The sequence below is a fragment of the Apodemus sylvaticus genome, chromosome 21, assembly GCF_947179515.1.
Source record: "Apodemus sylvaticus chromosome 21, mApoSyl1.1, whole genome shotgun sequence".
Lineage (NCBI taxonomy): Eukaryota > Metazoa > Chordata > Mammalia > Rodentia > Muridae > Apodemus > Apodemus sylvaticus.
Window position 1 is genome coordinate 7493921 of NC_067492.1, and position 13271 is coordinate 7507191.

Genomic DNA, 13271 nt, shown 5'->3' on the forward strand with positions numbered 1-13271 from the left:
GTGGCAAACCTCTGGGCATAACCCAGGGCACCCTACCTCAGGGGAATACATTGGAGTCAAGTTGGGTCTCGGCTGGGGTGATGGGTCCAAGGGACCTCCAACTGCCCTCAGCAATGGAGCACAGGGTCACAGCCCCACTGAGCCAGGGCAGAGTGGCTCCACTCTTCCTTGTGCTCTTGAACCTGTCCTCTTCTGTCCTCTCAAGTGACAGCTCTGTGCCTGCCCTACATGTCCCCGACACAGGGTCAGTCCCACAGGGGACAGGGACTGTGCCCTCACCCATCCCTCACACCCTTTCCTGCTGCTCTTGGGGGATCCGGGTTAAGTTGAACTCTCCTGCAGGCTTGCTCAGCTGTTTACCAGACCAAAGCAGTGACCAGAGTGGCCTGTTCCCAGCCAAGGCCACTGGTCCCCAGTCACCCACTCCTGAGCTGGGACAGGCAAGAGTTGAAATTTAACCACCAGGTTCAGAGGTTTTAATGAGTTCCTCAAAAAGAACAGAGATGCACCCAACTCTGAGGTGGCCCTGACAGAACAAGGGCAGATGCTGGGCCACTACCCTGCCGTGCTCAAAGCCACGATGCTCAGGAGAGGCCCCCGCAAGCCCTTAGCCATCCTCAGACACGTGGGACCTCTCTGTGCTACAAGGCCACAACCCTGGCGCTCCCAGCATTCCTGCACGGAGAAACACAGCAACTGTACCCGTAAGTAGGCTCCCGGACTGTCCCAGGTGGACTTGATGTTGACGCAGTCTTAGGGTGGCTTTAAGAGACAACATGGACCGGGCGGTGGTGGCGCACGCCTGTAATCCCAGCACTCTGGGAGGCAGAGGCAGGCGGATTTCTGAGTTCAAGGCCAGCCTGGTCTACAGAGTGAGTTCCAGGACAGCTGGGGCTATTCAGAGAAACCCTGTCTCAAAAAAAAAACAAAACAAAACAAAACAATAACAACAAAAAGAGACAACATGGTCCAGAGCTGGCTGGCTTCCATTCTGATTTATACAATGTCTCTGGCGTCTGGTGATCCTGAGGGAGTCACTTAACTCTGGTTCGGGAGTAAAAGAGAGGGAGAGGTACTGTGAATGGCTAGTACATGCCCCAAGCCTCCAACTGGGCCTAAGAAGCTTCCAGCCATTCGAACTGCCCGAACTGCAGATTAGGGGCTTCAGCATTTGGAAGGGCCGGGCCCTGAGCCCTTCGTGTAGACAACAGGTGACTTTTGAAGAGACGAGAACTCGAGTAAATGTTCTGTCTCCTTAAGCCTCAGTTTCCACATCCACGGGACCGGCAAGATGGATGCTGTCTATCGGGTGAGAAGGCAAAGCCTGGTGCAGCCCGGCTCCGCTGTTCATCCCAGGGTGCCCAGCCTCACACAGCTGTCTGCAAGCCTAGGGACTGTCCGAGAAGCTGCTAGGCCTCCTGAAGGGTTACAAACAGCCTGAAGGGTGAGCGGGCAAGCGGCCCTTGCAAGCCTGGCAGCCTGGTCCCTGAGTGCCCAAAGCCCGGAGGGTGGACTGGCAGAGGGAGAGGCTCACAACGCCAAGGCCTTGGAGCTGAGGGCCCGCCACGCTGGGTTTCCTGGCTCAAGGCCCCCAGGTTAGAGGCTTGTGGCTCTGAGCTTTAACCCCAGCACTTGGCAACTGCCGTAGTCCTTGGCCGGGAGCAGCTCTGAGCAGCAGCAGGTAACGCTGGCCAGTGTTACTGTTCTGGAATACGCCCAGTGTTAGGGATCTTCAGCCCACGACAGGAGCATGGCTGCTACGGCCACCATGCCTACAGGTCTGGAGTTTGGCCTTTAAGGTTTGGCAGCTCCCTAGACCTCATCTGGTGACCGAGGCTGACAACCTCTCACCTTCCATACTCATAAGGCCCAATGTCACCACTGCCTGCTGTCACCAGTGTCCAGCGTCCCAACCTGGACTCTGGACTCTGGAACTCTTCAGCCGTCTTCTCAAGGCTGCCATGGGCACTCCTATCAATTCTGCCACGTCCCTCCTTCCCCTAACACACACACACACACACACACACACACACCTGCCTCCTCTCACACCTGCTCAGTCCAAAGACAAGGCCACCTGAGAGAAGCCTTCCATACCCAACCCTACCCCCAAGATAGTGTCTCTGTGTAACCCTGGCTGTCCTGGGACTTGCTCTGTTCACCAAGCTGGCCTTGAACTCAGAGATCCACCTGCCTCTGCCTCAAAAGAATTAAAGGCATGTGCCACCAGGCCCTGCCTGAGGAGCCTTTTTTTTTTTTTGATCTGATGGTGCAAAATGAGAGGACAGAACAGGAAGGGGTCAGTGTTTGCCCAGTGTTTGCCAGCTGACTCCATAGCCAGGGGTGGGTGTGACAGGTTCTGGACCAATCATAGCACAGCCCTGCGTGCAAAGGAAGGAGAGGACCCGTACCATCACAGGCCATTATGCTAGGCCGTCAGGGTATCCCCTGGCCTGCACCTATACAGTCCAGGGGGCAACTGAAATCCACCGAGGCTGGTCTGGGACCTGCAGTGCTGGACAGGCTGGATAAGCAGATCCTCAGGGCTCAGTGGCCAGCAGGCCTTGAATAATCTGTGAGTTCCAATGAGAGACCCTGTCTCCGAAAGAAAGGAAGGAAGAGAGAGAGAAAGGAAGAAAGGAAGAGAGGAAGGAAGGAAGGAAGGAAGGAAGGAAGGAAGGAAGGAAGGAAGGAAGGAAGGAAGGAAGGAAGGAAAGAAAGAAAGAAAGAAAGAAAGAAAGAAAGAAAGAAAGAAAGAAAGAAAGAAAGAAAGAAAGAAAGAAAGAAGTTGGGCAGTGGTGGCACATGACTTTAATCCCAGCACTCTGAGAGGCAAAATCAGGCGGATTTCTGAGTTTGAGGCCAGTCTGGTCTATAGAATGAGTTCCAGGACAGCCAGGACTACATAGAGAAACCCTGTCTCAAAAAACCGAGAGAGAGAGAGAGAGAGAGAGAGAGAGAGAGAGCAAAGAAAAGATGGCTACCACCTGAGAGATGACACCCAAGATTGCCCCTGCCCTCGGCAAACTTCCAGGCAGGTGAACCCTCTACACAAAGGTTTAACTCTCCAGAAGAGCCAACCACCAACCACTGTCAGCTCCTGGCTGCATGTCCCTGGCAGTCTTCTGGGTTGGTTTGGTTGAGACACGGTCTCCCTATGTAGCACAGAACTCTCAGGTTGGCCTAAGACTCTCTGTGTAGACCCGGCTGGCCTTAAAACCCAAGATGCACCTGTCTGCCTCCAACGTGCTGGGGTAAAGACACGTGGGCACGAACCTTTTAATAGGTTTTGCAGGCTCACAAGTCGGTGGGTCTTCCTGCATTTGGCTTACTGAGGTGGAGCAAGGTCAAATCCCAGGAAGAGGTGTATGGTCCATATCTAACAGTGCATATTTCTCATACACCCAATACCCTCATCCTACCCCACCCCCATCCCTGCTGGGATGTAATTTCCTCACAGAAAACCCAGGACAGCCGGGCGGTGGTGGCGCACGCCTGTAATCCCAGCACTCTGGGAGGCAGAGGCAGGTGGATTTCTGAGTTCGAGGCCAGCCTGGTCTACAGAGTGAGCTCCAGGACAGCCAGGGCTACACAGAGAAACCCTGTCTTGAAAAACCAAAAAAAAACCAAAAAACAAAAACAAAAAAACAAAAAAGAAGGAAGGAAGGAAGGAAGGAAGGAAGGAAGGAAGGAAGGAAGGAAGGAAGGAAAGAAAGAAAGAAAGAAAGAAAGAAAGAAAGAAAGAAAGAAAGAAAGAAAGAAAGAAAGAAAGAAAGAAAGAAAGAAAAGAAAAGAAAGAAAGAAAATAAAGAAAACCCAGGCCATGGAAACATATTTGAAACCCCTGCTCAACCAGAAGAGGCAGAGACAGGTATATCTCTGTTGAGTTCGAGGCCAGCCTGGTCTACATAGTGAGTTCTAGGTCAACCTGGGCTATATAGAAAGGTCTGTCTCAAAACAAAACAAAATATGAACAAAGCTTCTGTGTATATCCTATCCAGTGATAGCCCAAAGGGAAACAGATTGCCAGGGGCCACGCCCCCTGTCAGAGGGGCTGGACTACCCTTCCTCAGAGAGTTGAGGGGAAGGAGCAGGTGTCTGCTGATGGGTCACCAGGCCCAGAGAACGGAAGCTCAGGAAGCAGGGGGTCCTTTTAGGCCTTTACTCTTGTCGCCATGTTAGTTCTGAGGCAGAGACTCTGATTCTACTGCCGGTTCCTGCCGTCTGCGACCTGAGCCAGAGTCGGAACTCTGAACAGCTTTGTTAAGTGACAAAAGAGAGAAATTCTGTCTCGTTGGCGTTATTCCTACCTGAAACTAAACCAGCTTGCTCTGATAGCCATGAGGAGGAAGGGGAGGGTGGAGGTGATGGTGGTGGTGATGATGATGATATATGTTTTTGAGACAGGCTCTCACTCTGTAGACCAGGCTGGCCTCAAACTCACAGCTCTACCTGCCTCTGCCTCCACGTGTTGGAATTAAAAGCAAGCTCCAGCATGCGGGCCCACAAGGCCAACTTTACCTAGCTGGAGCCTGACCTTGCTGCGCCGCTTGAGACTCATTTTGTATTCTCACAGTATTTACACTGCACAACGAGCAGCCCCTCCCGCACTGGGTGGCAGCTGTGCTCAGTACAGATGTTTCCTTCATGGCTGTCTCACAGCTCAGCAGACCCTCCCCACACCTTGGGTTTCTGAGCCCGGGAAGCATGAGATGCCGGCCTGGGGCGGAGCCTACGGTCGGGTCCTTTGACTCCTGCATGCGGTTTAAATGCAGCCTTCTGCGTTGTGTGACACCGACCGCCCAGTGGGGAGATCAAGCGCATGGTTTGTAGGCTGTAAAACGCTTGAGTCTCGCTCACTTCGGATGTAGTCCAGGTCCAGGCTGGCCCCAAGGCCCTCTTCACCGAGCACAGGTCGTCCGGGCTGAGTGGCTCACAGCTCTGATCCCAGCCCTCCAGAGGCAGAAGAAAGAAATGTGAGCCTGAGGCCAGCCTGGGCTGCATAGGAAGCTCTAGGACAGCCTGGGCTACATAGAGAAATCTTGTCTCAGAAAATCAAATCAAGGGCTGGAGAGATGGCTCCGCAGTTAACAGCACTCACTGACTGCTCTTCCAAAGGACCTGAGTTCAAATCCCAGCAACCACATGGTGGCTCACAACCATCTGTAATGAGATCTGACGCCCTCTTCTGAGGTGTCTGGAGACAGCAACCGTGTACTTAAATAAATAAATAAATAGATAAATAAATAAATAAATATTAAATAAATAAATAAATCTTAAAAAGAAAGGAAAAGAAAGAAAGGGGGGGCTGGAGAGATGGCTCAGCCATTAAGAGCACCAACTGCTCTTCCAGAGGTCCTGAGTTCAAATCCCAGCAACCACATGGTGGCTCACAACCATCTGTAATGAGATCTGATGCCCTCTTCTGGTGTGTCTGAAAACAGCTATAGTGTACTTACATATAATAAATAAATCTTTGAAAAAGAAAAAGAGAAAAAAGAAAATAAAATCAAATAGATCACAGGTCAGTAGAGATTCCGGGTGTCACTTTGCATCAGAGTGGCCACCTGGAAAGGGATGCACTGATGAGGCCCTGGTGGCTGCAACATTCCAGGCTAGTTGTGGCAGCTCTTGAGTCTTGTTGTACATCACAGGAATGGGTGCAGGTGGGCAGAAGCAGGAGCAGACTGAAGAGCTCTTTGGGACCAGCCTGGGAGGCAGACGGGAGCATCAGCCCATGGTGGGGGTGACACCTTTGCTGGGCTGTGAGACGGGAACCAGAGGCAGAGCACATTCCATGTCTATGACCCCGGGGCTGTCACCAATCAGCTTGTCAGGAGCACGAGGAGACTGGCAACCCCAGGCCCTCGAGTGCCAAGGACTAGACACCAGGCTGACGGTCCCAGAGGCTTACAGCTCCAAGCTGTGACAGCCAAGGGATGATGGCTGTAGGGACTCAGGCTGGGGACTAACTGCTCTGAGGATTCCTCGCCAGCATCCTGGGGCCTGGCAGCTGGTCTAATGCTGCAGCCGAGAGCAGCAGCAGGCAGCACCTCACCATGCTACAGCTCCTGGGTGGGTCTCGAGGACCCGGGACCTATGTTTTTTACAGCTACCAGCATTACAGTTCCAGGACTCGGGGGGCCCAAACCGTTGATTCCTGAGGCACAGCACATTGCTGGGACTCCTGGAGCAACTGGGGCTTTACCGTCTCTCATCTCCGCTCCACCACACCAGCTTCCTACTGCTGCTGCCTCAAGCTTCTCGGGTCCCCGCTTGTCCCCACACAGCTGATGGGGCAGCATTCCTATCAGTGAATCAAGTGAGAGATCTCCTTCCTTCCCCCTACCCTACACTATAAATCAGTGGTTCTCAGTCTATGGGTCACACCCCCTTTGGGGGTCAAACAGTCCTTTGATACGGGTCACACATCAGATATTTACCTTATGATTCACAATAGTCACACAGTTGCAGTTATGATGTGGCAATGGAAATGATTGTATGGCTGGGGGACTGTATTAAAGGGTCGCAGCATTAAGAAGGCTAGATGCGACCACACAGAAGTCAAGGCCACATGGGTACAGACTAGGCGAATGAACCAAGAGCCCACACACAGTTCATAGCTGAACGGCAGAAGGTTCCAGGGCTCCCAGGTTCCTGCTGCTGCTGGAACCTGGGTTTCTTTCTCAGAGCTGGGTCCTCAGGGTCCCTACGGCTTCACACCTGCTCTACTGACCCTTCAATCTCAACTCCTCTCTCTCTCCAGGGCACCCCCTCTGGACTGGCCCAGCGTCCTCATCGGGAGGCACGCGGCAGTCTCCCATTAACATCCAGTGGAGGGACAGTGTCTATGACCCACGGCTGGCACCACTCACGGTCTCCTACGATGCCACGTCCTGCAGACACCTCTGGAACACTGGTTACTTCTTCCAGGTGGAGTTTGACGATTCCTGTGAGGATTCAGGTGAGCCTGGGCTGGGGTTTAGGGGCTGGAATCAAGGTGGTCAATCCTTAGATCCTATGTTCCCATAGGCTGGAGCACTTGAATACCGAGTCCCCAGGGATGGTTCTGTTTATTGAGGTATAGAACCGTTAGGATAGGGCCTTTCTGGAGGAAGTGGGTGGCCTGGGCAAGTCTTTGGCCCAAATCCTTCCCCTACTCCCTCCTACACGCACCCCTGCCCTGTGTGTGTGTGTGTGTGTGTGTGTGTGTGTGTATACATAGGTATGTATGTGCATATAGAGGCCAGAGGTCAACTTCATGAATCATCCTCAGGAGCCTTCCACTGTTGGCTTAGATTTTTAAAAAACCTTCTTTTAATAAAGGTTCTTAAATGTTTTAACCTCCCTTCTAGGCCACCACCCACCAGAGGTAGTGGAAAGGAAAGTTTAATAAAGCAGAGAAAGATGTGAACCTGTTTAGAAATAGTTCTTTGGAGCAAATCTACTCTGTGTTGTCAGGATATCAGTAGTTCAGTTCACACGAGTCAGCAGCAACAGCTCAATCCACATGCAAACACCATTCCTAAACCAGCAACAGCAAGGCAAGTCAAACCAGCAAAAACGAAGAGACTTGGGTGCAGGCTGTTTAGAAGAGTTCCTTCAGTCAATTACAATTTCCATTTGTCAGCAGTACAGTTTAGTAGTGTCAGGATATCAAACACAAATCAGCAGTAGTGGCATGACCCAGAAGAAACAGCCAGGCCTCCGCCAAATCTACATGAGTCAGCAGAAGCGACCAGGACCAGGAGGGACACAAGGAGAAGGTCTCAGTCATGCCTCTCTCAACAAAATGAAGACCGGTAAAGATTAAGACATGAGACCAATGAAGCATTGCAAAGCACACTGCCACTGTCCACTCAGTCCTATTTATACTCCCTCCAAGCATCACGTGTCCTCCCACAAGTCCTGTCTCAGAAAACACCACATGAGTCTGTCTTAGCAAAACTCCACATGAGACTGTAACAGCTGACATATCCAGGAACTTCCACTTCACTCTGCCAATTGGCCTGTCCGCAGAAGGGCAAGAAGCTGCCAGAACACCACCAGAAGTTTCCAAGAGCACAACAAACAATGACCAGTAAAGAATGGTAAGGCGAACCAATACCATTCAGCTACGTCCTCTGTCTGTGGGGTCATATTTATATTCCTTCTAAACATCATGAATCCTTTCACATGTCTGCTTTAGTAAAACATCCTTCCACCTGTGTACCCCAGCAAAACATCATTTGACATAATTGACTTTCCAAAGAAACCAAAAGTTTCCACTTCATCCCACCTTGATTTTGGAGACATGGGATCTCTCATTGGCCTGAGACCCACCCAGTAGGCTAGTCTGGAGATCCACCTTTCTAGCACTGAGATTGCATGCACCCACAGCATACTTGGCTTTTTATGTGAGACTTGGGGATTAGGTCCTTGGGCTTGTGTGGCTGAGCCGTCTCCCCAGCCCTGGCTCCTTTCTCCCCTGTGCTCCTGCCACCCTTCCCCGACACCATGCACTGTACCCTCTGAAAACTGTCAGCCAAAGGAAACCCAGAGCAAATCTTAAGTTGCTTCCGTGAGGTACTGGGTCTCAGGAATCTTCAAGCAACTAACACAGCAGCCGGCTGTTCTTCCCTTCCATGATGTAACAGACTCTACAAAGAAGGGGACCCTGAGTGGAGCTAGGAGATGGTGCTCACTAAAGGGAGAAAAAGCGTGGGGGCAGCAGTCACTGGAGTCATGAGGATGAAACCAGGAACAGAGTAGGACCTTTCCCATCCCAGGACAGAGGAAAAGACAGGCCAGTGAAGGCAGGTGAGGGCTGGTGTGTGTGAGGGAGCAGTTCCTGGGACGGGGCAGGGGAGAAAGAGCCATGTCCTGCAGGCTTACTGCTCTCTTTGGTGTGGTCGTTGCAAGCTGTGCCTTCTGGTTCCAGGGCGGAGTCTCTGGTGGTGGAGTTGGGAGATGATTCTCAGCCACTCTGGGGACCAAGACTGGCTGGTTGTAGCTACTGCTCCCTCCCTCTCCGTCTCCCACCTCTGATTTCACTCTCCCCCCCACCCCCTTCCCCCTCAACCCCCCACTACTGCTGCCCAACCCCACTCTTCCCCCACTCTGCACCTAAGACACAAAGGTCTGCAGTAGCCGAAACTAGTGTCACCTCTTAACCTTGACCTCTTGGTCCTCCTGTCTCCACCACCCCAGAGCTAGAGTTACAATGCATTCTAGGCCTTTAATTTCAGGCTCTTTTTTTAATTTATTATTTTTTATTTATTTTATTATTATTATTATTTTGTTTGTTTGTTTTTTTGGTTTTTAGAGGCAGGGTTTCTCTGTGTGGTCCTGGCTGTCCTGGAACTCACTCTGTAGACCAGGCTGGCCTCGAACTCAGAATTCCACCTGCCTCTGCCTCCCAAGTGCTGGGATTAAAGGCGTGGGCCACCACCACCCAGCATTTACAGCTATCTTAAGCAAAGAAGAGGGAACTTAGTAGGTGTCAATCCAGAAAAGCCTTGCCACAGCAGGGTCCAGGGTGACAAATGACTCCCTGGGTGGATTTCCTAGAGGTAACAAAATGAGTAGCCTCGGTTTGGCGCCACCTCCCAAAAGAAGCCTGGGAGAAGAGAGTTCTGTCAACAGTCCTGGCGACGCCCTGGTTCCACGTCCCACCCACTGCTGATGGCCAGGCAGGCCCAAGCCCAGCACAGCCGTTCCCACCAGTGTGCAGCCAACCTAAGGGTGACCCTGACTGGAAGCAAAATGTGCACAAGAGAGGGGACAGCATCCTCCCACAGGACCTCAGGGCACGGCTCCCAGAAGTGCGGCTGGGGACAGAAAGCCAGCGGCTGGGGATCCCCACTCTCTTAACCCCGCTGACCTTGGCCCATCCATAACTTGATTGTTCCAAGGCCCATGGCCTTGCACTGTGGGTGGACAGCAGCCTTCCAGTTTGACCCCAGCCTGACCCCACCCCTGGCGTCACCACCTTCTCCATCTGTGCAGACGGAAAGAATCATCTGGGTGTCTTCCATCACATAAACTAACAGCATAGCTTGGCTCACATCGGTCCAGGACAGTCTGCTGTTACTGTCTCCATCCTGTGGCTCCCCTCCGACACCGCCCTCCCTGCCTGGCTTACTTTCCTCTGTCCCTTCTGTTTACCTCCATCGGAAATCAGGAGCAGAGGGTGGAAAACTCTGGGAGGGCAAGACACCACAGAAAAGTTTCCAGTCAGAATGAGGAAATGAATGAACCTTCCATTTAAAACAAATAAAGGAAAGGAAAAACTGGATGAAAAAGAAAGAACAGAGGTGTCTCCTGAGGTACTGCAGTGAGTGAGAGGCACGGAGTGTGGAGGCACTTTGATGGAAAGTGTGACTGTTCAGGTGTCAGGTTTGCCAAGTGAGTGCCAGCAACTGTAGTCACATTCCAGCAGGAGGCACCACACAGTTGCCTCAGAAGTCAGAGAAGGCAGAGAAGCTCTTCCAGGAGGTAAGGGACGTGGTCTCTTGTAGACTGTCACTGGGGGGGGGGGGGGGGAGGTGAACTACAGAGGCAGATACTGCATTGGAATGACTGAAGACCACTGATCAAAAGGCCTTGCCCGGCTGAAGAGATGGCTCAGTGGTTAAGAGCACTGACTGCTCTTCCAGAGGTCCTGAGTTCAAATCCCAGCAACCACATGGTGGCTCACAACCATCTGTAATGTGATCGTATGGCCTTTTCTGGTGTGTCTGAAAACAGCTACAGTGTAAATTAAAAAAAAAAAAAAAGTCCTTGCCAAGTGGGGGCAGCAGAGAGGCGGTGGAGGTGGAGAGGAACGGACGGAGGTAGAGGGCAGAGGGGTGAGGGGAGCCACTTGGGACATAGCAGCCAGGCCCTGAGACTCAGCACCACCCCAGCCCCGTGAGCCACCTCACCATGCAAACTTCACACTTTCAGGTGGCTCATCTTTCCTGGGGACAGGATGAGGTTGGGGGGAGTGTGACACGATGCTTCAAGCAGCTGAGCCTTGGGCAGCAGAGAGAGTGTGTATCTGAGAGAGTTTGTATCTATCCTAGAGAGCTTTGCTCTACTAGTCATTGGTGGGCAGCGTGAGATCAGTCAGCCCTGATTGTCAGTCTCCTTTGTTACTGAAGTTGGGCCCCAGCTCCAGCGACTGAAAGGAGGCATTGAAAATGAGGGTACCTGGAACCCTGCCAAAGGATTAAGCATTCAGCATAGGACCTTCATCTTCGCCTGCCATGGTCGCAGCCAAGTGCTGGCTACATGCCCTTTGCGATGCTGGCCACTAGAGGGAAGACAGAGAAGCAGACCTTAGCCCAGAGCTCGGGTGGTCACTAAGACTTATTCAGTCAGTACAAGCAACTATGTTAACAGTCATGCCCACTGAAGTTACTCTGTAACTGTCCCGGAAGGAAAGAAGACAATCTAAAGGGGATGCTTCCACCATCGGACTATGGAAACAACCGACAACAAATTATTACATTTTCTCCAAGAATTCCACACAGGAAGGGAAAGGCTAAATCCTGGTGTCAGGACCCCCTGTTTTCCCCCCAAGCACCTTACCTCCCGTCCCCACCCCCGCCCCCTGAACCTTGTAGAGCGATGAGCTGAGACAGTATAGAAGGTCACTGCCAGGTAAGATCACAGGCTGAACTAGGTAGGTCTACTTAGTTAGACTCTTTGCCCTGTATTTAAACCCAAACCTCCTGTCAGGACACAGAGATGGACTTAAGGGTGGTTGTTGGTAACACTGAAAACATTTCCTTTCTCTGTATTATCTGTGAAACTATCTTGAAGCGGGATTTTAGGGAGGAGGGGCTGAGCCTAGCTCGCTGAGTTTAGAGCTCTCAGATTTCACTTCTGTCTACCACAGATAACCAGTTGCAGGTCAGAGAAAGGCCCTGCCTGACAGAATAAACCAAGGGAAGCACCCAGACAAATCTTCTGGGGACAGCATACAATGACAGGGACTGCCTACAGCAGGCCGGCATGGGAGACATCTCAGAAGTCCTCTGTAGCTTCTTATAGCAAATATTGTCTGGGACCCTGAGAAGCAGGAGACACGTCCCTCCGGGGACCCGCCATCTGAAATAAGGCCTGCCTGCAGTAGGCCAGGATGGAGACATCCCAGTAGCCCGAGGCAGCTCTTTGTAAGAACAGTTGTTCCCATTTCTCCTAACCTTAGCCTTGGACAATGGCTGTATAGATTTCAATTGTTTGTGACTGCTTTTCAGTTGACCTTGGTGTGCATAATTATTCTATTATATCTGACGTTCCTAATTTCTTTCTCCTTCTGCTCTCATGAACTCTGTGAAACTAGATGTTCCTTGATGTAATGATTCATAAACAATTAAAAATTGAGGCATGGGGCACAGGACAGCACAGTCCTAATGGCCCAGGTGCATGCTGTATGTTCTCATCTTGGAAACAATGCAATAACTACACAATGGCAGTTCTAGATTAATGCTTGACTTGCAAAGAAAGTTTGAAAGTTAGAAAATTAAATAGAGCCAGGAAGTGGTGGCACATGCCTTTAATCCCAGTGCTTGGGAGGCCTGGGCTACAGAGGGAGTTCCAAGACAGCCAGGGCTATATAGAGAAACCCTGTCTTGAAAAACCAAAGAAACAAAAACAAACAAACAGACAGACAAAACAAAAAAACAAAAGAAAAAAAGAAAAAGAAGAGTGCACAGGGGAAAAGCAGAGTGCGTGCAGCATTAAGCTGCCAGCAAGCGAGAGAGAGAGAGGGAGAGAGAGAGAGGAGAGGGAAACTTTAAGCCTTGAAAAATTGCCTGTCAACTTGTACCCAAAGAGTAATCTGTGTATATTTATTATGAGCCTTCCAGATATCCCTGCTTGCAGTTGAGAGCTCCAATCCTGTGTCGAGGCTGGACCCTGGCACAAATCGAGGCTCCTGACTGAACAAGTGACCTGGAGATGAGGCAGGGAAAACGGCAGCAAGGCCTCCCTCCTTTCTCCGGTCTCTACAATTTCTCTCAACAGTCCTAAGCTCCAAGATAACCCTCTAAGGTTCCAGCTAGGCGGGGTGCCTGCAAGGGCATCTCCATTAGAGAGATGGCTCCAGGGATCCCTGAGCCTGACCAGGAAGGTATAGACTGGTGATTCAAGACATTTCATAAAGGCAAGGAGAGAGAGAAGAGCCCGGAAGGCCCTTCTAGCAGACGCTGGCTACTCTTGCCTTCCATCTGTCTCCTTTCTTGATCTTTTGACTGGGACTTACTACGAAACCAACTGGGAGTCACTATGAGACTCAAAACTCAAAA

The 13271-nt window shown here is 51.3% G+C and overlaps 1 protein-coding gene across 1 annotated transcript in view; it reads left to right on the top strand.

The window, feature by feature from the left end:
* The first annotated feature begins 571 nt into the window (after nt 1-571).
* The window catches only part of Ca5a (carbonic anhydrase 5A), a 31568-nt gene continuing 18868 nt past the window's right edge, over nt 572-13271 (top strand). Inside the window, exons 1-2 of the mRNA XM_052166595.1 lie at nt 572-704; nt 6764-6961. Of these exons, the coding sequence (XP_052022555.1) occupies nt 581-704; nt 6764-6961 (322 nt within the window). The 5' untranslated portion in view covers nt 572-580. The remainder of the gene's footprint in view (nt 705-6763; nt 6962-13271) is intronic.